Raw genomic sequence first — 26,884 nt, 5'->3', positions numbered from 1 at the left:
AGTAAGATTTTAAAAAAAATTCTTTCATGGGATGTGGGTGTGACTGGCAAGACCAGCATTTGTTACCCCACTTGGAAGAGTCAATCACATTGATGTGGGTCTGGAGCTGTATGTAGGTCAGACCAGGTAAGAACAGCTGATTTCCTTTCTAACAGGACATTTTGGGCAATGTTTAATAATTTGGGGCTTCCGAGAGCTTACCCGGTTACCTTCGAAGGGGTTTGAGAGGAAGTTTTGGCAGAGGTTTCCTGAATCAGCTATGGTTCACTGGTTATGTTGTCTCTGCCAGGAGATCGTGAAGATGCATGGCGAGTGAGGAATGAGTCCAGAAAGAAAGCCAAGATAAAAACATATAGATCGATTAATCATGTGCTGTTTGGTGAATTAAAGTGGTTATTATGAATGAATGTGGTGTGTGGTCGATGTTGTATTAACAGTGCATGTGGAGTTAGTATTACTAAAGCGTTCTTGCGGTGATTTAAATTATCTCTTGTGGCTGTGTACTTCTATGCCTTGTTTGCTTAAGCATTGTGCAGGAACGCTGCCCTTGCTGAGCATATAGCAATGGTTGGTGTGATTAATTGAGATGTATATGACTCAGTGTATTAGACTAGAAAGGTACTTTTCTAACTGCAGGTCTGTGACAAGCGGTGTTCCACAAGGATCGGTGCTAGGGCCTCTGTTGTTTGTAATATATATAAATGATTTGGAGGAAGATGTAGGTGGTCTGATTAGTAAATTTGGAGATGATACAAAAATTAGGGGAGTAGCAGATAGTGAGGAGGATTGTCAGAGGATACAGCAGGGTATAAATCGGCTGGAGACCTGGGCCGAAAGATGGCAGAGGCAATTTAACTCGGACAAATGTGAGGTGATGTGAGTTGGAAGGGCTACTGCAGAACGAAAGTATACAGTAAATGACAGAGCCCTTAGAAATATTAGCATACAGAAGGATCTAGGCGAGCAGATCCACAGTTCCCTGAAGGTGGCAACTCAGGTGGTCAAGAAGGCGTATAGCATGCTGGCCTTCGTCGGTCGGGGCCTTGAATATAGGAATTGGAAAATCATGTTGCAGCTGTATAAGACTTTGGTTCGGCCACATTTGGAGTATTGTGTACAATCCTGGCCGCCGGAAGGATGTTGATGCATTGGAAAGGGTGCAGAAGAGATTTATCAGGATGTTGCCTGGTTTGGAGGATATGGACTATGAAGAAAGGTTGAACAAACTTGGATTGTTTTCATTGGAGTGTCAGAGGATGAGGGGGGACCTGATAGAGGTTTACAAGATTGACAGGTTTGGATAGAGTGGATAGTCAGGGTCTTTTCCCCAGGGTCGAAGAGTCAATTACTCGGAGGCATAGGTTGAAAGTGAGCGGGGTAAAGTTTAAAAGAGATGTTTTCTCATGGAAAAAGGGTTTTTCACGCAGACGGTGGTGAATGCCTGGAGCGTGCTACTGGAGGAGGTGGTGGAAGCAGATTCTATAACAACGTTCAGGAGGCATCGGGATAGATACATGAATAAGCAGGGAATAGAGGGATATGGACTATTTATGAAAATATTAGACTCGAGAGACATCTGTGTTGGCACAGACTTGGTGGGCCGAAGAACCTGTTTCTGTGCTGTACTGTTCTTTGTTCTTGTGTATGTTCAATACTTAGAAAATGTGACTACTTTTGCATTGCAAAGTGAGGTATCAAGTTGCTTTTGGCAACACTGGCATGGCTGTTTCTGTGCTTACAATAATGCAGTGATCACACACTAGTCACAGGACTGCATTTAGTTTGCATCTCGGGAGGGATATCTTGTCCTTGGAGGAATAGTATATATGTAGCTGGGAATGTTTTAAATTATGAGAACAACTTGCTTAAACTAGGCTTGAATTCCCTTGAGTGTAGAAGATCTATTTAGTTAGAGTTAAACAGTAGAGGTGCCATTACTGATGGGTCTATTCTATAAGCTACCAACTTGTGGGAAAGATCTGGAAGAGCAAATTCTCAAGAATGTTACAGAGAGGTGTAAGAGCTATAGGGTTGTGGTAATGGGGAACTTTACTTATTTTTAGTTCTTGGGAACACCAGCAAGGCCAAATGGGCAGATTGAGAACTTGAATTCTATTCAATTAGAATAATTGATATCAATAAATGTGACCATGAAGGTGCTGGATTGTTGTAAAAGCTCACATGGTTTATTAAATATTGGGAGTAAAAATTAAATCTGAGAGGTACCCCAGGGAAAGGTCAGGAGATTGACTGGGTGTTGGAAGGAGAGAGTCATGTGATGTAGGAAGCTGTGTCACATATCTGAATGTTTTAATAAATGGCCCATTGTATACAGATATTTATGGAGCTTTCCCCCTCGATCTGATTCACTGCCATAAAAACTAACAATTTGAAGCTTCCTTTTACAACCCAGTAAGTCCTTAGCTTTATGCTATCATTAAAAAGAGGGAAAATATTTTCGTTTATACGAGGCCTACCATAGTACGACATTGTAGTTTACATTTAAAGAGTCAAGAACATTGCTGTACGGTCTGGTATCACTTATAGGCCAGATCAGAAAAGGTCAGCAGATTTCTTTTCCCAGGCTTTTATGTCAATTTTATAGTTCTACACTCACCAGTAATCTCTGGATCGTTAGGGGCAGGCCTCTGAATTGTTAATCTAGTAACATTATCACTCAGCTACTATTGAAAGAACAAAGAAAATTACAGCTCAGGAACAGGCCCTTCGGCCCTCCAAGCCTGCACTGACCATGCTGCCTGAATTAACTAAAACCCCCTACCCTTCCAGGGACCATATCCCTCTATTCCCATCCTATTCATGTATTTGTCAAGACGCCCCTTAAAAGTCACCACCGTATCCGCTTCCACTACCTCCCCCGGCAAAGAGTTCCAGGCACCCACTACTCTGTGTAAAAAATCTGCCTCGTACATCTCCCTTAAACCTTGCCCCTCGCACCTTAAACTTGTGCCCTCTAGTAATTGACTCTTCCACCCTGGGAAAAAACTTCTGACTATCCACTCTGCCCATTCCTCTCATAATCTTGTAGACTTCTATCAGCTCATCCCTCAATCTCTGTCGTTCCAGTGAGAACAAACCAAGTTTCTCCAACCTCTCCTCATAGCTAATCTCCTCATTCCTTATAGAATGTAATTGCCTCAGTTCCAAAATGCTTGCATTATATCCTGTCCCTTTAAATAAAACAATGGTAGCAACCAAATGAGGTCCATGATGTCTGAATCACCGATTTCTGATCCCGCCATTGGACAAATGGGTTCCTGCTCCTTCACTGCCATGGTCACATGCTGCTGCTTACTACCACTCAGTTTACAAAATGACCAAATGCACCAGAGTGGATCTCGGATACTGGTGGATCTCGGATACTGGTGGATCTCGGATACTGGTGGATCTCGGATACTGGTGGATCTCGGGTACTGGTGGATCTCGGGTACTGGTGGATCTCGGGTGCTGGTGGATCTCGGGTGCTGGTGGATCTCGGATACTGGTGGATCTCGGGTACTGGTGGATCTCGGGTGCTGGTGGATCTCGGATACTGGTGGATCTCGGGTACTGGTGGATCTCGGGTACTGGTGGATCTCGGGTGCTGGTGGATCTCGGGTGCTGGTGGATCTCGGATACTGGTGGATCTCGGGTACTGGTGGATCTCGGGTGCTGGTGGATCTCGGGTACTGGTGGATCTCGGGTGCTGGTGGATCTCGGGTGCTGGTGGATCTCGGGTGCTGGTGGATCTCGGATACTGGTGGATCTCGGGTACTGGTGGATCTCGGGTACTGGTGCTCATAATGGGTAAAGTGAGGATTACTTGTCTTGTGAGTTGCCACCTCATTTCTGTTGTAACATGGGATGGGGGAGGAGGAAAGAGAAGAGGGGATTGTGTGCAGAACGAGAGGAAGAACCTGTTCTAAACCCTGACTCCAAGGTCCCTCTGGAAACAATGGTGACAGGGCTGAATATGACATGCCATTGTGCGTGTGTGCGTGTGTGTACAATAGAAGTCATGCAATGGCATCACCTACAGCATGGAGGAATGCTCTGATTTGGAGAATGGCCATTTCAAAAGGGTTTAATAATGGCAGTCTCCCATGAAGATTCTCATTATCATTATTTCTTGCTTTGCTCTGCAAGCAGTGAAAGAGAAACTTGCAGTGAATTGGTAATGATCCCTTGGAAAATTTGATGTGGTTGACTGTTCATAATTTATGCAACTGGACAAATGTGCTCTTTAATAGTTAATAAATTACATAATATCAAAGTGATTTCTTCTTGTATTTGATCATGCGCTTTTCCTGAAGGCATTGGCTTATCATGGAATACAGTTCAATTGGTGCTGGCTATCTTCCAGTACTTTGCCTATGTATTTGTCCTTCATGTTTTGAGTATGAACAGTGAGTGTTGGAAGGCTATTCGGCAATAGAATTACTGGATTGTTTCTCTTGGTAGATTTTGTAAGTCGAGGATACTGGCAGTAAAAGTTGAATTTTTAGTGACCACCAACTTCTTCACAGGACTCATGAACTGAAACTAGCTGTGGAACTGCAGGGCCTTTGGATTGTTACCCTTAGATTAACATGAACATCTGGATCTGTTCTGTCAGACGATACGAACAATGGCAGCCATGTTCAGGATCTCAGTAATCTTTGAGTCTTGGCAGTCAGATGATTAAAGTGTGCATAATTTCAATTTTCAGTTTTTAGTTGTTGAGACACTCCTGAAGCACTTAAGTTCAGGCGATTGCTGTCACACTGTGTAAAATTTTAACAGTCATGAAAATCTCATTAATCCTGTTCAACTACCAGAAACATTAGGCTAATGAGAGAACTTATTCAGACATCCCACGTGTTGGCTCCAGACACCGTTTCATAACATCCATTCCAAATATAAGTGTTGCAAATCAGCCACCACCTTGGGTTATTTTTTGTTTGCTTCAAATGTCTGTGCAAGGCCAAGGTTTGTGGGAAAACCTAAAATGCTCTACTTATATGGTGGGTGATAGGTTTGAGCTGTAATAAAAAAAAACAATGTTTTAAATGAACCGATTGGTATAATGCACTTTAAATTTATACATAGTAACATGGTTGTTCACAGATTTGGACTGGATGATAAATGAGGATGAATGCAAGTGCAGTGAAGGAGCACAGTCCTAAATTATGGGGCTGTAACTGGCAGTCAGTCCTCACTGTGAGGCTTTGGCACGCACAGAAATATTTCCTGAGGCAGACAAGATTTTATTTTCTGGATTAAGAGGAGAAAGAATTGAGAGGGTGGAAGAATTAACTGCTCGGTGGGGTGCAGTCAATGTTTCTTCCTCACGCTTTTTACGATCATTTCTCTAATGGACTTTATCCATTTTATTTAATTTACCGGGGGAAATTATGAAGTTGTTTTCCTAAATCAGAAGAGTCTGCATGATACATTTTGACTCCTTGCCTTCCTTTAGTGCTTATGAGCTAATCACTCAGCAACAACTATGTTTTGGATCGATACTGTGTGAGGCAACATAATCATGCGAATTGACAGAACATTTATTGACTTTGGCTAGAGAGACAAATCAACATGGGAAACCAAAGGGGTGGCCACAGCCGATAAGGGTTATCACCTGACTACATGGCTCATGATTCCAGTGCCTTGAAGAATGCATGCAATGAAAATTATGATGCCAGATGCAATGTGATAGAACTGATAATTAGCATGCTGAAACAATACTGCTGCTGCCTGAACTGCTCTGGAGGAACCCTGCAAAACTTGGCACAAGAAATAGGAGCAGGAGTAGACCAGATGGTCCGTCGAGCCTGCTCTGCCATTCGATATCATCATGGCTGATTTTGGACTTCAATTCTGTTTTCCCATCTGCTACCCATATTCCTTGAGACACTAAAAATCTGTCTATCCCAGCTTCAAATATATTCAACAAAGGAGCATTCACAACCCTCTGGGGTAGAGAATTCCAAAGATTCCCAACCTTTTAATTGAAGTAATTTCTCTTCATCTCAGTCCGTACCCTGAGACTGTGCTCCCTGTGTTTTAGATTTCTCTGACCAGCAGAAACAATATTCTATCAAGTCCCTTCAGTATTTTGTGAGTTTCAATATGCTCACCTCTCATTCATAGAATGCTTACAGTGCAGAAGGAGGACATTCGGCCCATTGAGTCTGCACCAGCCACAATCCCACCCAGCCCCTATCCCCGTCGTCCCACTTATTCACCCTGCAGTTTACCATGGCCAATCAACCTAACCCGCACATCTTCTCAACTCCAGAGAAACAACCCCCTAATCCCAGGGATCAATTTATTTGGCTTTTGCTGTGTTGTCTCTAATGCAAGTATATCCTTACTTAAATGTGGAAACCAAAACAGCACACTGTACTCCTGATGTGGTCTCACCAAAACCTTTAGAACCCATATATGGGTATTAGAGAACAACCTTGTATTCGAATACCCTTGCAATAAAGGCCAACATGCCACTTGCCTTCTAATTGTGTGCTGTACCTGTATGCTAAATTTATGTTCCTTGTATGACTACGCCCAAGTATCTTTGAACATCAGCATTTACAATTTTACCACCTTTTAAAAAACAATTCTGCTTTTCTATTCCTACGACCAAAGTAAACAGCTTCACACTTCCCTACATTGTACTCCATCTGCCATTTTGTTGCCCACATACTTAACCTGTCTATATTTCTTTGCAGTCCCTCTTTGTCCTCCCCACAGCTTACCTTTCTGCCTCGTATCATGAGCAAACTTAGATGAAGAGACAGAGAGTGAGAGTAATGTAGCTAAGTCATGATTATAGATTGTAAATAGCTGAGGCCCCCACACTGATCATTGCAACACTCCACTATCACTGTCTTGAAAAAGCCCCATTTATGTTAATATTTTGCTTTCTACCCATTAACCAATCCTTTATCTATGTTAAAATGTCACCCCAACCTCCATTAGCCCTTACTAACGTTTTGTGCGGCACCTTATTGAATTCTTTTGGAAATCCAGGTATGCTACAACTACTGATTCCTCTTTGGTAGAGTACGCATCATGTTTCATGGTGGTCTGCCTCCTGCTGCACAACCTCATCATGAGAGGAAAGGCCATGCCATAAGCTAAACAGCAAGCAGCTTAGGAGCATGAGGAAGAGGAGGATGTCCATGAAGAACTTCTCAGAATATGATACCAGCAACCACAACCCAAGTTCCCCGTTCACCACATCTTACACTGTGCTTTTCCTCTGTCACTGACAATCACAGCTTCTGTTTTGCATTGCAACTATACCCAAGTAAAAGCCACCACAAAATAAACATTCCAAACCAGACTTGTAATTGAGCAAGTGATATATTGCATAGAAAACTCAAATAGTCACTCCTTTGAATTCCTGTTGTGCCTGTCCTCTGTGTGCCTGGGAACGCATTGTGCTCCTTCATGCCTGGTAGAAGGCTACTAACCATTAGCGGGTAAATAGCAGATAGACTTGGAGGATGAACTAAAGCAGCTATGAGCTGCACCATCTTGGTACACATGGCTATAGTCTGGCTGCTGGAGTGGCAGCAGTGGGATCACGAGTGCTGTCACCCTGAAATTGGACCGCACAGTCATGTCACATGAGGGACTAAAGGGTGGATGAGCGAATTGAACAGGAATATAGAGATAGGAGGGGACAGTATTGTCAAGGGAATAGATACTGTCCTCGGCAGTTGAAAGCGATGAAAGTTGCCTGCCCGATGCCAGGTTTTGGGACATCTGCTCCGGGCTGAAGTGGAACTTGCAGTGGGAGGATCCAATAGTTGTCATCCACGTAGGTAACAATAATATAGGTAGGACTAGGGAGGAGCTTTTACTGAGGGAGTACGATCAGTAAGGGGCTAAATTAAGAAAGCAGAACCTCAAGTAATAATCTCTGGATTATTAACTGAGCATACAAACAAATTGATGTAAATATGATTAGGGAGTTTAATGTGTGACTCAGGATTGCTGTGGGAGAAATGGGTTTTGATTCATGGGATGCTGGTACCAGTACCTGGGAAAGTGAGAGCTGTACCATTGGGATGACCTTTGCCCGAACCCTGCTGGGACCAGTGTTCCAGTGAATTGTATAACTAGTGAGAGCAGAAAACAAGTGTGGGAAGATGTGACAAGACAAGAGAGCCAAGTAGCAATATGAGAAAGGATAATCTGAGCATGGCAGGAAGGGACAGAGTGTACAAACCGAATTCTCGCTGACAGCGGTAACGGGACATGCGAGGCCAGAGAATTCCAGCCTATATTAATGACTTGGATGACGGATGATTGCTAAATTTGCTGATGACACCAAGATAGGTTGGAGAGTAAGTTGTGAAGTGGACATGAGGAATCTGCATCGATAGGTGAATTGAGTAGATGAAAATATGGCAGATTTTATTCATTCATGAGGTATTGGCATTGCTGGCTAGGTCAACATTTATTACTCATTCATAATGTAGATAGGGCTTGGGTGGGATGGTTGTCGGTGCAGGCTCGATGGGCCAAATGGCCTCCTTCTGCACTGGAGGGATTCTATGAATTGCCCTTTAGAAGGTGGTGCCTTCTTGAACCGCTACAGTCCACGTAGTGTAGGTACACCCATAACTGTTAGGGAAGGAGTTCCAGGATGTTGACCCAGTAAGAGGTGAAGTACAAAGTGGGAAAATGTGAACTTGTCCGCTTCGGCAGGAATAATTTTAAAAAAGGATATTATTTAAATCAAGAAAGGTTGCAGAACACTCACCCTAGTCCCTCGGTGATCCTGGACCTCAGGTGGGTGCAGTATCAACAATAGCCAGCACCTTCCTGATGGTGCTGCTGAGCATTGAATTGCTCCTGGCCACTGTTTGGCAGGTGGAACTTCCACTCCTGGGTTCCTTGACTGTGGGGAAGGCCGGCCGCTGCCCAGTTACGTGCCTTATTGACACTTAATGCAGCAGGCTTTTCCAGAAAGAGGTGATCCAGGACTTTTGCTGGCTGTCCAGCCAGTGCGACAGACCCTCATTACCTACATTGAATATGGCTTATTGCCAGCAACTTGCCTAACAGTATTTAATCCCATGGTTCCTTCAGAGGAAGACTAGACATCAGAGATACAGCATCTATACTTTGGATAAAGTGATATTTGGTGTCAACGTTAACATTTCCAGCTGAAACACGATTTGAACCTTGCCAGTTTGAGACCACGCCTTCACTGAGAGACATATCAGCTGCAGTTAAAGCAACTCACATTTGTGATGGGGCACAAGTTTTACGTTTTTGGGGCTGTCATCAGTGATTTACTTTGGTAGTTTGAAGTTCTTGGAAAGTAATCAAATTTACTTTTTGACTCTTTGAAGGAAATGAAAAATGCCTTTCCTTGAATTGCGTCTCTCTTTTGTTTAATATAAGAAGTGATCTTGTTTCAGAGTATTTGAAAGGATGCCAGAAGTGGTAATCTTAGATAATCCCTGCAAAAAGCCCCAGGGAGCTGATTAAACCATGACAAAAACTGCAATGAAGCTGCCCTGCCCTGAGACAGAGTAGTGTGTTCAGTTCTGCACGCCTCACTTTAGAAAGGATACATCGGCCTTGGAGTGAGTGCAGCATAGATATATAGAATGAAACCTGGTCTCTTTTTCCAGTGATACCTGGATTCCAAATGTTAAATGATGAGGTGCAGTTGGACATACGTTCTGACTGAAGGTCGCTGACCTGCGATATTAGCTGTTTCTCTCCCATGGGCTGGAATCTTACCGCCCCACTCGCCACGGGAATCAGAACAGGTGAGGGGCAAACAATGGAAAGGTCTGTTGATCTTGGGTGGGATTTTATGGTTTCGGGACGAGTGCAGCTGGAAAATCCCGCCCATAGAGACTGTCGGACTTGCTAAGTATTTTAACGTTTTCTGTTTTCATTACACAAACCACGGTTGTATCCCCTGGAATCCAGAGAATCTAGGGGTGATTTGATTCAAGTTTTCAAGATATTAAGAAGAACTGGTAGTTTGTCTCAAACTACCCTATTACCTAATGGGCACTCGGGGCGCAGCCTAATAATTAGAGAGTGTCTGGAATGAAGCTGGGGAACTCAGGATGGTAAAAGTTTGGAACTTTCTTCCGCGAATGACACTTGTTGCCAGATCAATTCTAAATTTTAAACCTGACATGAATGAAGCTTTGTTAATTAAAGAAGGTAAAGGATAGGCAACAAAGGTGGGGTACATAAAGGTAAGTCACGGATTGGCATGGTCTAACTGCTTGGGGGGCCAGACTCTTGTTCTTGTGTTAATATGTTCCTGTGAACAGTTTATACTCTACTATCCTGTTTTGTTTGACCATGTCCTGAATTACTGAAATAGTTCCATGACTGTTTGGAACTTGGGTTGCTTGGCATCCACTTCCCACAGCGGTTTCCCTTGTGGCCTTTTTCTGAGAGTGCGATTCCAGTATTTGAAGGGAATTTTTTAAAGTTGAAGGAACTGAATTGAAAGGGACGAGGCAGGAGAGTAGGAATTGCAGTCAGGTGAACTATTGCATTAAAAGCAAATTACTGTGGATGCTGGAGGCTCCTCTGAGTCGACCTGTATTTGTTGAATCTGTCACTGGGATAAGAGGTCTGTGGGTGTCTGGATGCATGGATTCTCAAAGCTGTGTCTCAAGCCAGAAATGTTTAGATAAAGGGTGAGAGGAAACTAAAAGCATTTATCAGACAAATGTCTCCAGGGAGCCTGGTTGTGCTTTGGACGGGATGCAGATTGAGCAAATTATTTCTGGATTTGCATTGTCAGTTTAGGATTGGTGGGAAGTTCTTTGCACTAAAGTTGAAGCTTGCAATATAGAGGGACCCTTAATGGCTAATCAGGTGGATTAGGATTTCAACCTGTCTATCTCTATTGGAATTATTATCCTGAGTTTCCATCTGCTGAAGAATTCGAATAAGTTTTCTTTCCAGTGCGGCCAAAGAGAAAATAAATAAATCAAGACCTGGCAAATAGGCTGAACTGTTTACTCTGGATTCTTCACTCCATTATCATTTCCGTCTTGACTTTCTCCATGCATGTGTCCTTTCTTTATGTGACATATTGTAGTATCTCCAATTGCAGCACTTATTGACATTACCCCACTGTGTCCACACTCTCCCCCTTGAAAAAGACTGAGGATTTATCAAGTACCTTTCACAGCCTCAGGATGTCTCCAAGCACTTGACAGCCAACGTACTTATGAAGTGTGATCACTGTTACGTACGCAAATGAAATAGTTGTTCTGCAAACAGCAAAGTCCAGAAACAGCCCCGATAAACCTATTTTTAGTGTTGTTGCTGGAGAAGTAGATCTTGTGCAGGTTTTTGGAAGCACGTCTTTGATCTTCGGCAATCCGTGCTTTGGAATCTTTTCCATGAACCCGAGCTGGCAGCACACAAAGCCTTTCCCATTCAAAAGACAATGGGCCAGATTCTCCTACTTCATCCACGGCCATCAGACTTTTGAATGGACCTACCTGATATTAAGTTGACCTTTCTATGAGTGTAACACCATATTCTGCGCTCTCTCCTTTCCTTCTCCTCTGTGTACTCTATGAATGGTATGCTTTGTCTGTATAGTGCGCAAGAAGCAATACGTTTCTTTGTATACCAATACATGGTGACGATAATACATTAAATCAAAAAAGAAGCGTTTAGAAAAATTAATTTGGGACAAAATTAACAGTCACTTGGGAAAATGCAGGTTAAATAAGGAAACCCAGCAGGGATATGTAAAGGGTAAATTGTGTTTAACTAATATTCTCAAGTTCTTTCATGAGGGAACAGAAAGGGTTAAGGAGGGTACTACAGATGACGTGCTGTGCACAGACCTATAAAGTGCCACACAACAGACTTGTAATCATAGCTGGAGTTCATGGAATAGAAGGGACAGCAGTAATGTGGATACAAGATTGACTGAGCAACAGGAAAGTCATTTTTCAGGCTGGAGGATAATTTCTAGTAGAATTCCCATAGGGTCGACCCTTGTTCTTCTTCATATCATAGAATCCCTACAGTGCAGAAGGAGGCCATTTGATCCATTGAGTCTGCACCAACCACAATTCCACCCAGGCTCTATCCCTGTAACCTCGCCTGTTTACTCTGCTAGTCCCCCTGACACTAAGGGGCAATTTAGCATGGCTAAGCAACCTAACCCGCACATCTTTGGTGTGTGGGACGAAACCGAAGCACCCGGAGGAGACCCACACGGACACAGAAAGAATGTGCAAACTCCACATAGACAGTGACCCAAGGCTGGAATTGAACCCGGGTCCCTGGCGCTGTGAGGCAGCAGTGCTATATAGATAATTAGCCTAGGCTTTGGTGTACAGAGCATAATTACAGAATTTGCACATGACACAAACTTGGAAGTGTGAAGAAGATAGTGCAGAACTTCAAAAGAACATAGACAAGTTGCTGGAATGGATGGACAAGTGGCAGATGAGATTTAATGGTAGGAAGCACATGGAGAGACAATGTAAATAAACGGGTACCATTATAAAGGGGCTGAAGGAGCATCAAGACCTGGATGTATATGTGCATAAATCATTGTAGACAGGTTGAGAGCATGGTTAATAAAGTCTAAGATGTTGTATGATTTATCACGAGGGGCATAGAGTACAAAAAGAAGTTATGTTACACTTGTATAAAACACTGGTTCATCCTCAACTGGAGCACTGCATCCATTTCTGGATGCCACACTTTTGGAAGGATGTGAAGGTATTAAGTGCAGAAATGATTCACGAGAATGGTTCCAGGGACAAGGAACTTCAGTTATGTCGATAAATTGGTGACGGGGCTGTTTTCTGTGAAGAGGACGTCGAGGGGGGATTTGATAAGAGGTATTCAAAATCATGAGGGGTCTGGACAGAGTAGATAGAGAAAAACTGTTCTCACTGGTGGAAGGAACAGGAACCAGAGGACACAGATTACAGATAATTGGTAAAAGATGCAATGATGACATGAGGAAAAATGTTTTCCCACAGCGAGTGGTTAGGTTCTGGAATGCACTGTCTGAGGGTGCGGTGTGGACTGACCTGCAATTTCCACACTCCCCTCCCTCAGGACAGAATTTTCCCCTCCTGCCCGCCATGTAGCGGACAGGACCATGCACAGGTCCGTTCATCTTGGGCGGGATTTTCCGGTCTCGGGGCGAGCACGGCCAGAAAATCCCGCCCTCAGTGTCTTTGGATGCAGCTTATCTGGTCCTGATACCTTATCAACTTTTAAGTCTAGGCATCCTCTCCAAAACCTCTTCTGGGTCAATTTTTAAATCCTTCAAGTGTCTGAATGACTTCCTTCAACACGACTTGGGCAACACCTTCTTCCTTGGTGAAAACAAATGCAAAGTATTAATTTAATAACCTTAGTCATGCCCCGAGTCTAAGCATAAATCTCCTTTTTGTTCATTAGTCAGCTGTACTACTCTGCTTAACACCCTTTAGTATTTATATACCTTAAGTTCACACATATTTTGAAAGGCACCTGGCTGAATCTTACATGGGGGAGATGGAGGGGTGGGGGAGGGGGGTGGTGTTGATCAGATGTATCTTGCGTCGCTTCCACACCTCTTCCTCCCCACTCCATCTTCAGAAGTAAAGTTGACGAGGAGCTGATTGTCCGGGGTTTGGGCAGGCAGAGGGTGATGGGTTTAAAGCTGCAGGAGATTGGAAGAAGGCATACCCCCAGCCCCCCTCTGCAGGTACAACCCACCCTTCCTTTCTGTCCTTTCAATAAATTATTTTAAAAATCGGGCTGCACACGCTTACCCGACTGCCCATGCCAAATGCTTTATGGTATGGTTGACGTATTATCAGGGTCAATTGACTTGGTAATTAATCCAATTGAGCTTTGATCATCCATTTAAATATGGTGGGTAGGTTGCCAATTTCAACACCTGCCCACCCTGTCCAGTATTTTGGGGGTGGGTGGGAAGATGGAGGGGCACTCACCCTATTATATATGTTCACACCACCCCCCCCCCCCCCCCCCCCCCAAGCCCCACCACCACTTCTGCTGAGAACATGCATGGTGGTGACATGTAATATGCAACAACTTTGGGTTTACTCCAATAGGATGAAAGCAAAAAATTTTAACTGCGTCATTTGATTTATTTTTGAAGTATAAATTTCAAGGAGGCCGGCTTTGGTAGAGGTATGGCGCGACTAATCTAACTAGTAAGGGATTTAGGTCTTTGTTAACAAGAGATTCATTCATGATATAGTTCAGAGTGCGATCTTACGACCTCGTCCCACCCGACTTTCGGCGGGGTGAGTTGTAAAGATCAGGCGGGAGGCAAAAAATCAGAAACTTAAGGTTAGTGAGCCTGGACGATAGCGTCCGGGACTCATTAATGGTATATAAACCCTTTCTGGGCGCAGAGCCGATTTCACCGGCAAAGCAGGGCCGGTACAATCTGGGGAGGTAAAAAACCGGGCGCCTTTCTGATTTTTCGCCTCCCCCGGTTTTTTGCCTCTCCCGATTGTACTGGCCCTGTTTTGCCGGTGAAATTGGCTCTGTGCCCAGAAAGGGTTTATATGCCATTAATGAATCCTTGACGCTATCGTTCAGGCTCTCTTACTTTAACCACCTCACCAGTCAAGGTTCTTCCTGGCATGAATCACGTGTGGTGTTCAACAGCAGAGACCTGACGTGATGCCCTCACTGGCGGGGGGATCGGAGGCCATTGAAGGCCCCCCAGGTTTTCGGGTCAGGGCTGGGCTGTGCTCATGGGGTAATGCCAGCCTGGCAGTGTCCAGAGGTGCCCTGGCACTGCCCACCGGGCACCATAACTGCGCCGGGGGGTGGGACATGAGTGGGGGCGGAGCCTATGGAGTGGAGATATGACAGGAGTGGGGAGGGAATGGGAACTCTGCCGAGTTGGGAAAGAAGGGGAAAGTATTTGCTTGGGGAACTATCGGTGGAGGGAAGGGAGGAAACTCTGCAGGGGGGACAGATCTGTGGGGAGGGAGGTGGTGGCGATATCTGAGGGACAGATGGGGGGTGGGAGACTGGCACAGGAGGCGATCGGTGTGGAGGGTTCCGATGTGCTGGGAAGGGGGAGGGGGGGGGTGGTGGGGGAGGTGGAGGGTGGGATGGAGCTCAGGGTGCCTGCGCAATGGCGCCCCAAGAGTTCAGCAGCTGGCCTTCCCGGCAAACACAGGAACTGTTTTTAACCCTTTTAACTTTTCTTGGGTAACTATTCTGCTCAGTGAATCGGGAAATCAGTTTTGGAAGGTTCCAGATGCAGGAAAATTGCCTAACAGAAGTTTAAATTTTCTGGGAAATTCCCATGTGTACAACCACCTGGAGAATGGAAGATGTGCTCCACGGTTTTATAAAATTCTAAGTGACCAGGGCGCAGCGGGTGACCAGGACCAGGGCGCAGCGGGTGACCAGGACCAGGGCGCAGCGGGTGACCAGGACCAGGGCGCAGCGGGTGACCAGGACCAGGGCGCAGCGGGTGACCAGGACCAGGGCGCAGCGGGTGACCAGGACCAGGGCGCAGCGGGTGACCAGGACCAGGGCGCAGCGGGTTTCCCCATGGTGAAGGCAGCTCCTGTCAAAGTCTACGGCATTCTCCATGGCTCACCAAACTGCCCTCCCCACCACCACTGGGGACCCCGCCGCAGGTGTCGACTTTGGCGGTACTGGAAGATCCCTCAGGCTGGAAGGGCTGGAAAATCCCACCCTTTATTTTATCTAGCCAGGTACCATTCCTGACTGGTACAAATGGCAAAGTTAGATTCACATTCAGTCACAGCTTGCTGAAACTTCCATTGCTGGAGGTTTAACTTGCCGCCTTGTGGAAACGCCTCTTGGGAATACGCACTCTCCTGGGGCATTGATGATGTTTTCCAGATGTGGGTGGGATGCTCTGTTTAAGATGGAAAACAGGTGTTCATTACGAACAGTTTGTGCACATGATGTCAGGACTATGTTGTGCATGCTTTAAGTAAGCAAAAAGCTGTTAATTTAAGACATATATTAATAAGTTTGACTACAGCAGAAATCATGTGAATTCATCATTTCTGATGTCTTTGGATAGCTCGTATTAACTAGTCTCTTCCCTCTTAAACCTGAGACTGTTTTCATGTCTAAACTACGCTACTGCTTTTATTTTCATTATCTGTGTGACTGACATCTTTATTTTCCGTCATAGCTTCAAGTGTTTTTTTTTTAAACATTGTTAGTGCCCGTTAATTAGTTGAAGAGGCAGGAAGGTATGACACCTTGGTTAAAAAGATTCTGTGAAATGGGTGAGAGGTGGCAGTACTTTTTGTACAATGGCTGACAGGTATATGACAAAAACTGAAACAGCTTACATATGTTCCTGTTGTACAAGGACCTTGCTATTTTCATACTCTACCCTTGAGATTTCAAATGGCATTTTGACAGAGAGCTAACATCACAGTATGATGTGAGCATCTGCGTATAGATCCAGTTACTGAGCATGCTCATTGATGTGACGAGCTTTCTTATCTCCCTGGAGAGATGGATTAGCTTTTGCACTTACAAATCCCAGTAAATAAATTCAATATTGGACTTTTAAAGGTACCCCCTCCCCATGCATTTCTCTCTCTCTCAATGTGGACTGCCTGTGTGATGCACAAAGATAACCTTGCTGTACTGTACCAGGGGAATTTTGGTGTCAGAAGAGTTCAAGTATGGAAAACACCTACCCTTCCTTTGTCAAATAAGCCAGCAGTCTCTTTTCTTGTGCCAGAGCGACTCACTGCAGAATGAGAGAGAAGGAAGCGGTGGGAGGGGGGGCGGGCGGGGGAGATGGGGGGAGGAAGAGTGAAAGGAGCACGTTTGCGAGCACAGAGACAAGATGGGTTAAAAGTAAAGCAGCACTGACGAAGCAGCACACATTGGCAATACACTTTTAGGATCGGTGCTGGGCACGGCTGCTGTGGACAATAACAGCTCTCTGGCTAATGAAGGCTACCTGGATAAGACTTCTAAAACAAGCCAAAGAAGGACGTTTGAAGAATTCCGATATTTATGTAAGAGCTAACCTTTCTAAAATTGTTTTGGGCAATCAGTGGTGAGGTGCTAACAGTTTCCGATAGTCATAAACAGAAGCGATCACCATTTAAAACATTTCTGTTGTGATGAATTAAGTTGCTGAGCTCCTCCCAGTCTGAGCGACTTTTTTTTAACCACGCACGTTAAAAATTTGTAGCAACTCAAACCATTTGAGTGAAAAAGTGACGGCGGAAGGGGCTTCGGCTTGAATCTGACGGATTCTAGCAGTTCCCGACAGAAATTAAAAGATGCAGAGAGTATATTGGGATCAAAGCAAAATACTGCAGTTGCTGGAAAACTGAAATGAATACAGTTAAAGGCTGCTAAACCTCAGCAGATCTGGCAGCATCTGTGGAGAGAGAGAACCAGAGTTAACAATTCCAGTTTGAGAGCCAAACGGAACATACTGGGTATTACTAAATCCAGAATTTGGATCAGAGTGATGTTCTTTTTTCATATTATCATTTAACATTGTTTCTCTCATTGCATTAGAGATGCTTGTTTTCTCCTGTGCTTTGTCCTTTCAATATTTTGCTGCTTTGAATAAGATTGAGTTCATTTGTCTTTGTAAAGTAACTACGTCCAAACAAATACATGCAACAGTATGTTTTACCTAGTATAAATAACCCAAGAGAGAGAGAGAGAGATTGATGTAACACAAGAGCTCTGTTTTCATATCGGATTTTCCTCTTTTAATCTTTGGGCATGTTCATTGTTGATTTCTTTGCTATAAACATGCAGGGAATCATGTTGAAAGGAACGGAGGAGTTCTCCGAATACAATAGTTTGCAAATTGCACTGCAGGAATCAAATAATAAATGGTCATGTTTCTCCCCTTTGTCCCTTTGCAGGGTTCGGCGGACTCCTACACTAGCCGTCCATCTGAGTCAGATGTATCTCTGGAGGAAGATCGGGAGGCTGTACGGAGGGAAGCAGAGCGACAAGCCCATGCGCAGCTGGAAAAAGCAAAGGTAATGTCATGTTTCACAGTTAGATTGGAAAGTTTAAGGTATTGTATCCATCAGGTGGAGTCCGATTCCAACAAGTAGGAATGTAATAAATTACCATTTATTTTGCTTTTGTTGACAGATGGGGAAATATTGATCAGGTCACTAGGGGTAGAATTTTAAGGATGGTGAGCAGTTGCCTCCTCGCCATCCAGAAAGATAGCCACTAGCTATATTTGTGGCTAAGATGGAGAGGGTCAACAAGTTAGCACATATTCTGGGCAAGCATAAATGTAGCGATCAGCATAAAACGACTCTCTTCGCAGTGGCACGGTGGTTAGCACTGCTGCCTCACAGCGCCAGGGACCCGGGTTCAATTCCTGTCTCGGGTAACTATCTGGGTGGAGTTTGCATGCTCTTCCTGTGTCTCTGTGGATTTCCTCTGGGTGCTTTGGTTTCCTCCCACAGCCCAAAAATGTGCAGGTTAGGTGGATTGGCCATGCTAAATTGCCCCTTAGTATCAGGGGGATTAGCAGGGTAAATACTTGGGGTTACGGGGAAAGGGCCTGGGTGGGATTGTGGTCGGTGCAGACTCGATGGGCCAAATGGCCTCCTCCTGCACTGTAGGGATTCTATGATTCCCTAACACTTTGTTCAAAACCAGCTGCATTGGCTTACATGCACGTGCGCACATCGGCAAGGTAGATTACACAATTCCATATCACTCATGCATTAGCGATCATGTCAATATTAAGGAACAACGTATACAAGATTCAAATTGAATGCAAAGCTTTTTTAAAAAAAAAATCCAACATGAAGGAATATAAATTATTTCTTCAAATTTGTAAAGAGCTGTATATCAGTTTCTTTGAAGTGCAGTCACTCATGTAGACACTCTTGGCAGCTATTTTACACAAAGCAAAATCCAACAAGTAGGAATGTAATAAATTACCATTTATTTTGCTTTTGTTGACAGATGGGGAAATATTGAGCAGGTCACTAGGGGTAGAATTTTAAGGATGGTGAGCAGTTGCCTTCTCGCCATCCAGAAAGTTGGCATACAGAACGTTACTGCTGCCTCTTGAAGTCCCACTGCCATTTAACGCTCACTTGAGCATTGAGTGGGAAATCCATCCACCCTTGGAAAGGAGGCCCGCCAGTGAGAGTTGTGGGCCTGTCAGATTGGCCAACCGCTCTCCAACCCAGCCAAGGACAACACTGTGATGGTCAGAAGCAGTAGTGCAATGCTCTGCCTGGAACTCAGTCTTGGGACTGCAGGAAAGGTAAGTAAATCCTGGGGATGGAAGATACGTGGTGCCTTAGGGGTGTGAGGGCGGCGGGGGAGTGAAGGATGTAACCACGGCATTGTGAGGTAGTCCAGGTGAGGGAGGGAGGCCCACAGCTCCAAGGTCCCGAAGGGAAGGGGCCTTAAGATTGAGGTGTATCCCCCAACCCCTCACACCCAAAATGGAGAAAATATATTTTTTCTCTGTTTCCCACCCCACCCGCTCCTGCTGGCTTAAAAATTGAGGCTGGTGGAAAAGGCCCTTAAGTGGCCACTTAAGGCTCTTCATAGGTGAAGATGTGGGTTTTCCATCCGAGGCCCAAAAGAACAAAGAACAGTACAGCACAGGAAACAGGCCCTTCGGCCCTCCAAGCCTGTGCCGCTCCTTGGTCCAACTAGACCAGTCGTTTGTATCCCTCCATTCCCAGGCTGCTCATGTGACTATCCAGGTAAGTCTTAAACGATGTCAGCGTGCCTGCCTCCACCACCCTACTTGGCAGCGCATTCCAGGCCCCCACCACCCTCTGTGTAAAAAACGTCCCTCTGATATCTGAGTTATACTTCGCCCCTCTCAGCTTGAGCCGTGACCCCTCGTGATCGTCACCTCCGACCTGGGAAAAAGCTTCCCACTGTTCACCCTATCTATACCCTTCATAATCTTGTACACCTCTATTAGATCTCCCCTCATTCTCCGTCTTTCCAAGGAGAACAAAAGTGAAATTGTGTCTTGGTTTGGGTAGGCAGATTCCTGGGGGAATCCCATCCATTCACTTTTATGCTGCTCTGCCTCGGAACCCACCTTAGGGGAGCACAAAATTCTGCCCTCGGAGAACTTTTGTTCTTCAAAAAATGCAATGTCCATTTGAAATAAATGGACAGGCCTGTTTTTAAGATTTTGTCCAAAGGCATAAAATTGAGATTTGGAAATTGGGTGTTGAACTGAGATCACTGCTTGGCACTAATGTCCCCTGATGTCTGAAACTCATCTCATAGTCATGAATTATAGCAAAACAACTGTAATGCCTCACGCAGGGGCAGCCATTAGTCCTTGACTTTTGAACATCTTTTGCTTAACCACAGGGGGTTTTCTGTCACCCCAAGGGTCATTTAGCAGGTGACTATTCTACATATTGAAACATTTTTCTCTCTTAAGAGCCAACTTGTGAAGAGTTGGATGGACACTGCATGTCATGTTGTGAAGTCTCTGTTGCGTTGCACATATTTACATGAAAAGCTTGAGGAGATGTGTTGGCAGTACCATGGCAGAGCCACACAATCAACAGATAAACTTGCATAAGTGTTTGCTGATCTGAATATCACACCAATTAAATCACATTAACAAAAGAATTGATGTAGTGCCTTTTAATGAAGTAAAATATCCCAAGGCACTTCACAGTAACATAATCAGGTACACAAAAAAATCACATCAAGCCAAAGAATAGGATATTGGAGCCAACAAAGAAAAGTTTGGTTAAGCGGTGAGTTTTCAGGAGGATCTCAAAGCAGAATACGAGGCAGAGAGTTTTAGGAAGAGATTTCTAAAGCATGGGCGGATGCTGAGGCAGCCCAAGAATGCCTACAAGGTCAAAGTTGGAGGAGCGCAGAATATGCAAAGGGTTTTAGCTCTAGAAGAAGAGATTACAGAGAGGGGGACGGGGGCCATGGAAAGATTTGAACACCAGAATATGAATTTTTAAGTTCAGGACATTGATTGTATAATCTTAAAAAAAAATTATATGATCCAACAGTGCAGAAGGAGGCCATTCAGCCCATCGAGTCTGCACCGACCACAATCCCACCCAGGCCCTTTCCCCATAACAACAAGCATTTTACCCTAGCTAATCCCCCTGACACTAAGGGGCAATTTACCATGGCCAATGCACCTAACCCACACATTTTTGGACTGCGAGAGGAAACCGGAGCACCCGGAGGAAACCCATGCAGACACGGGGAGAACGTGCAAACTCCACACAGACAGTGACCCGAGCCAGGAATCAGAGCCGGTCCCTGGCGCTGTGAGGCAGCAGTGCTAACCAACGTGCCACCGTGCTGCCCTCATGGACCAGGAGCACAGGGCTGATAGGTCTATGTCGTAAAGTATGAGTTAGGGTGTGATTAAATATAGTGGGGCAATTCCCCCATCCCACTGCGCTGCTTTTTTAGCGCAGCAGGCCAGGAGACTCTAGTGGCAGCAGATCCGTGTTGGGCATCCAGGCCTTCGCGCATCCCCCAGCGTTGGATTTCTGGCGTGGAGCTGCCTAATCTATGCAGAGTCTAATTTAAATGTATTTTGAATATCATTAGCGAGCCCGTGACTGAAGTCTCCAGGCTTGCTAACCTCTTTTCCCCCACCTACCAGGAGTAGTTCACTCAAGCGGAGAACAACTATTCTTAAAATTGAGACATAATCCAGTCCAAGGATGAATTAAGTTGGATAAATGGGATATGAAGCTCCCCACTTGCGGGGAGCTGGTGGCTTGATGCTGGAGTCAAGGGGGTGGCAATTGGGGAACCCCCCCCTCAAAGGGTCGGGTGCCAGTGGGGGGGGTGGGGGGGGGGGGCAGCATTGGCACGTTGGGGAGATCATGGTGGGCCAGGCGGGTGTGGGGCTTCGGGGATGGGGGGATGGGGGCAGGGGGGGGGGGCGAAGGAGAGGGTGATCGAGAAGGAGTGAGGTCGAGCTGGCATGGACATGTCCAGGAGACCAGCAATCGGGCTGTATTTGGGGGGGGGGGGGGGGGTTGAGGTTGGGGCGGGGGGGGGGGGGGGGGAGGGTTGAGGTGGCGGGGGGGGGGAGGAGGGTTGAGATGGGGGGGTAGGGGTGGGGGGGGAGGGTTGGGGGGGGGGGGTTGAGGTTGGGGGGGGGGAGGGTTGAGGTGGGTAGGTTGCCCTCCCAGTGGGAGTTGTGGGATCGCGGAGCTGCCTAGCGATCAGGAGGCCGGCAGACAGTGACCACTGTGCATGCACCAATCTTGGCGCTGGCAGATTGACGCATTCGCAGTGGCCTGCTCAGCGCTGCCGACCTCTCCAGCGGGAATAGGCCTCACCCACAGCATTTTAACGTGATTCACTCTGTGCACTGCTGAATGCACCAGAGTGTGGGAGGTTCATTTTGGAAATCCCGTTGAAAAAACCAGCAGGATTTACTCCAGTTCTTACGCAAATTCGACACTTAGAATTTTTGGGGGAGAAACCTACCCAGTCTAATTGTCAATAAAAACTGGTGAACACCAACTAAGTTTTAAAAATATGAAGTGTTTTAGGCATTTGCATGGGCTGCAATCTGTGCAGTAGAATACCCCCGAATAAATGCCGATACATCTGACAATGCACAGGCATCTTTTGTAAGGTTCTCTAATCTGAGGGTAGATGATGGAATAGTACCTTTTTTTGCTCTCAAAATGTTCCCTGTTGGTCAATACCCAATTCACAAGAGTTGGTCTTATTAGGGCAGTCTCCACAACCATTTGGTTTTCTCTGTCAATTTGGAAATATCTTGTCGAACTAATATACCACTTCTAGGAACTAATGCACCCTGTTTACATTCTTTATAGTCTGTTTTTTGTTGGGGTCAGTTTTAGTTTCTGTGGGCCCAATTTTACCATCCCGTTGCAGCCGTTTGCAGGTGCGAAAACTTGGTAAAGTTGGATGGGAGGTGAGTAGCGCAATCTGTGCCTGCATCAGTTCCCCCTTTACCATGGCCCAAAAATGGCCGTGATTGGACATGCATTTAAATTGACTTAATGGGCTGCACGCCCAACCTTACCGGCACTTCCCCCTTTACCACCGCGTTCGCCCACCTAGATTCGGCACAAAACAGACATGCTCCACAAAAGTCCGATTCGGGAGCTCCAGTTAGTGAGGAGGTAAGTGCCGAGCGTCCGACGGCTCTCTGCTTGAGATCGGTGAGGGGGGCGGGGGATCCGCTACCACTCTGCCTGTGATCAGTGAGGGGGAGGGAGGGTCCGCTGCCACTCTGCCTGAGATCAGTGAGGAGGAAGGGGGCCTGCGATCAGTCTGGGTGGTGGAGGGGGTGGGGGGATAAGGGGGTCAGCAATGTCTGTGGGGGTTGGCAATGTCTGTGGGGGCAAGGGGGAGGGATTATCCGGCCCGGGAGCGGTGTGGCAGGGGAGCCGCATTCTATCATTTTTTCCTGCGCATGCGCAGTTGGAGGCGCCGATCGGAGCTGCAGCGTTTCAGGCGCGTTAAGCTCCGCCCACTGGCTTCTGCAGTGCGATTCAGGAGCGCTGAAATTTTTTCAGGTAGACTGAGTGTGGGGGCGCCTGAGAATGGGTCTAAAAGTCGGATCTGAAACACTCCCAGTTTCAATTCCGCCCAGCACTTGGAATCAAAATGGTAAAATAGGGCCCTGCGTGTCCTGAATGGACCTCTTTGTATGATAGATTAGCTTCCAATTTCCACACAGCTGTTTGGATGAGTTCCAGAAGTATTGACAGATCCCTAGGAATGTGTTTTGGAGTTAAAAGCTATCACATGGCTATCTATTCAGATAGAAATGACAAAGGGTGCGATGAAGATTGTATGCAGTGCAAATTCTTTTGCATTAGATTCCACTTCTTGTTTAACTTTACCCAGCTCCCTCAGATCCACCTGATGGCATTCTTTTTTAGGGGCATAGCTGCTCATTTAAGTTGGTCATACCTACACAATCAGATCTGGTTGCTTCTTTAGGCCTACAGTTATTTGGTGCACCATCTGTAGATTCATCCAGTCTTTGCATGTCACTCCTCTCTCTCACTCCTAGACAACCTCTTCTTACAGTTAAATGGAATTTATCGAGAAAGATGGAATGCAAATTCCTTGGTTTACCTTGATGTTCACTTCAAAGCCTTCAAAAGGTTTTGAAAACCATCTTCAGGTTTGCCCCTTTTTTTTACAGTACCGATCTGGAACATTCCTCCAAGACCCACTGCCTCTAAATTGCCTGATTGCTTTTCAAACACTGGCTGAGCAGAAATCTCCTTCAATTCAGTATTGGGAAGGGTGAAACTATTGTTTTCGGCCCCCGACCCAAACTCTTTATGCTCACCACCAGCTCCATCTCTCTCTCTGGCAATTGTCTGAGGCTGCACCAGACTTCGGTGCCATAATTGACTCTGAGTTGAGCTTTCAACCACATATCTGGGCCTTTGCTAGGAACACCAATATCCACCTCTACGACATCACCCTACTCTATTTCTGCCTCAGCTCTTGTCCTGTTGAAACTCTCATCATGCCTTTGTTATCTTCAGATTTGACGATGGCACAACGGTTAGCACTGCTGCCTGACAGTGTCAGGGACCCAGGTTCGATTCCCGGCTTGGGTCACTATCTGTGTGGACTTCGCACATTCTCCGTGTCTGCGTGGGTTTCCTCCGGGTGCTCCGGTTTCCTCCCACAGTCCAAAGACGTGCAGGTTAGGTGGGTTGGCCATGCTAAATTGCCCCTAAAGTCAGGGGATTAGCAGGGTAAATATGTGGGGTTACAAGAATAGGGCCTGGGTGGAATTGTGGTCGGTGCAGACTCGATGGGCCGAATGGCCTCCTTCTGCACTGTGGGGATTCTATGATTCTATTGCATCCCTAGGCAGCCTCACACATTCTACTCACTGTAAGCTTAAGGTCATCCAAAGCTTTGCTGCCTAAGCATGTCCTAACTTGGACGAAATCCAATTCCTCTGTCACTCCTGTGTTCAGTGACCATCACTAGATTCTGCTTAAGCATTGCCTTGATTTTAAAATTCTCATTCTTGTTTTCAAATTGCTCCATAGCTGAATTCCTTCCTATCTGCCCAACTCACAACCCTCCAAGATATCTAAGCTCCTCTGGCATCTTGAGCACACACCAGTTTTAATCATCCCACCATTGGTGGTTGAGCTTTGAGAAACCTCCACTGTAAGCTCTGGAGTTCCCTCCCTAAGCCTCTCTGTCTCTCATTCTTTCTTTAAGACACTTCTTGAAAACTTCCTTTTTGACCAAGTTTTTGGTCATTTGCCAGAATATCTCCTCATGTGCCTCGGTGTCGTATTATGTTTTGTGATGCTTCTGTTAAGTGCCTTGGGACATTCTGTTACATTAAATGTGCTAAATCAATACAAGTTGTTGTTTATTACAAGATATAAACAGTGTAATAGTGCATATCTAAGCTCACACAATAGAGATTGCTTGGAACATCTTTCATTTACCCTCACAGTTAACAGCTACCTCCAGCTAAAGCATAATGGCCTGAACCATATAAAATTTTATTGTGCCTCCATCGAAATACTGTCCCTTTTTCCTGTGCTGTTAACTGGTTATAGAATCCCTGCAATGCAGAAGGAGGCCATTCGGCCCATCAACTGACAACAATCCCACCCAGCCCAATTCCTGCAACCCAGGACACTAAGGGGCAATTTAACATGGCCAATTAACCTAACCCCTCACATCTTTGGACTGTGGGAGGAAACCGGAGGAAACCCACGCAGACATGGAGAGAATATGCAAACTCCGCACAGTGACCCAAGCCGGGAATTGCCCAGGTCCCTGGAGCTGCGAGGCAGCAGTGCTAGCCACTGTGCCATCGTGCTGCCCTTGTAATTGATGCATCTCCACCATGTTGCTCTTAAATTCTGGCTTGAATTTTGCACTCCACCCAGGGGCAGGTTGGCAGCTGGGGGATGGGGTGGTGTGTAAAATTGGGCAGCAATGTTGTGCCTGTCACCTACCCACCCATGTGGGTACTTTGCCCATGAACAAAGAACAAAGAACAGTACAGCACAGGAAACAGGCCCTTCGGCCCTCCAAGCCAGTGCCGCTCCTTGGTCCAACTAGACCAATCGTTTGTATCCCTCCATTCCCAGGCTGCTCATGTGACTATCCAGGTATCCATGGAAAGGAGGCACCGGACAGTCTGCTCGGCTTTGGGCCAATTATGGGCCTCCACCTACCATCACTGGAATGTTTTACTGGCACCACCTGGCAGCATTGTGGGAGATGGCAGGGGGAGTGGGGTGGGGAGTGCCCCCTATTTGGCCACCCTGTGCCTATTGCAGGCACCTCCACGTCCAAGGTATTCGTTCCCCACCCCTGCTCCCCCATTGCCATGTCAATCCCATCCCCTGGCAACTCTCCCTTGCTGGGGTCTGCCAGCCTGGCCTCAGCATGACGACAGGCTTCTGACTCCTCTCCTTCGGGGACTTATTACATTCCCAGCAATGGCCAGTGGCCATTGAGGTGTGCTCAATGGCTACTGGGAGAGATCTGCCAGCTGTTTGATTGGCCAGGAGCTCTCGAAAGCGGCTCTTTCTCTCCGGTGGGATTGGAAGGGTTGCCTCAAGCCAATAAATGACCCAATGGCCATAATATGGCTGCAGGGGTGAGATGTAGAGAAAAGTTTTGCGTAGGAGGCAAAGCTGCCACTTGCCTCGCACCCATGCCCGATGTAAAATTCAGCCTCCCAATTCTGTAGTCCAACATCAGCTGCCTGATATTTCCCTCCACTTTTTCATCTTTTGCATTGAACATTGGAGGTAGAATTTTCCCATCCTGCCCACCACGGGAATCGAATGGTAGTGAGCGGGACATGGACTGTGCAAAGGTCTCTTGATCAGGCGGGATTTTCTGGCATTGGGGT

General features: G+C 45.9%; 1 protein-coding gene across 2 annotated transcripts in view; it reads left to right on the top strand.

The window, feature by feature from the left end:
- The window catches only part of LOC144507473 (voltage-dependent L-type calcium channel subunit beta-2-like), a 150,433-nt gene that overhangs the window by 42,906 nt on the left and 80,643 nt on the right, over positions 1–26,884 (top strand). For both annotated transcript variants that reach the window (XM_078234601.1, XM_078234609.1), the window contains exon 2: positions 17,892–18,011. In XM_078234601.1, coding sequence (XP_078090727.1) covers positions 17,892–18,011 — 120 coding nt within the window. The remainder of the gene's footprint in view (positions 1–17,891; positions 18,012–26,884) is intronic.

Source organism: Mustelus asterias, chromosome 2 (genome assembly GCF_964213995.1).
Source record: "Mustelus asterias chromosome 2, sMusAst1.hap1.1, whole genome shotgun sequence".
NCBI classification, from domain to species: Eukaryota; Metazoa; Chordata; class Chondrichthyes; order Carcharhiniformes; family Triakidae; genus Mustelus; species Mustelus asterias.
Note: the sequence above shows the minus strand (reverse complement) of the source record. Positions and strands in the feature narration are given on the sequence as shown.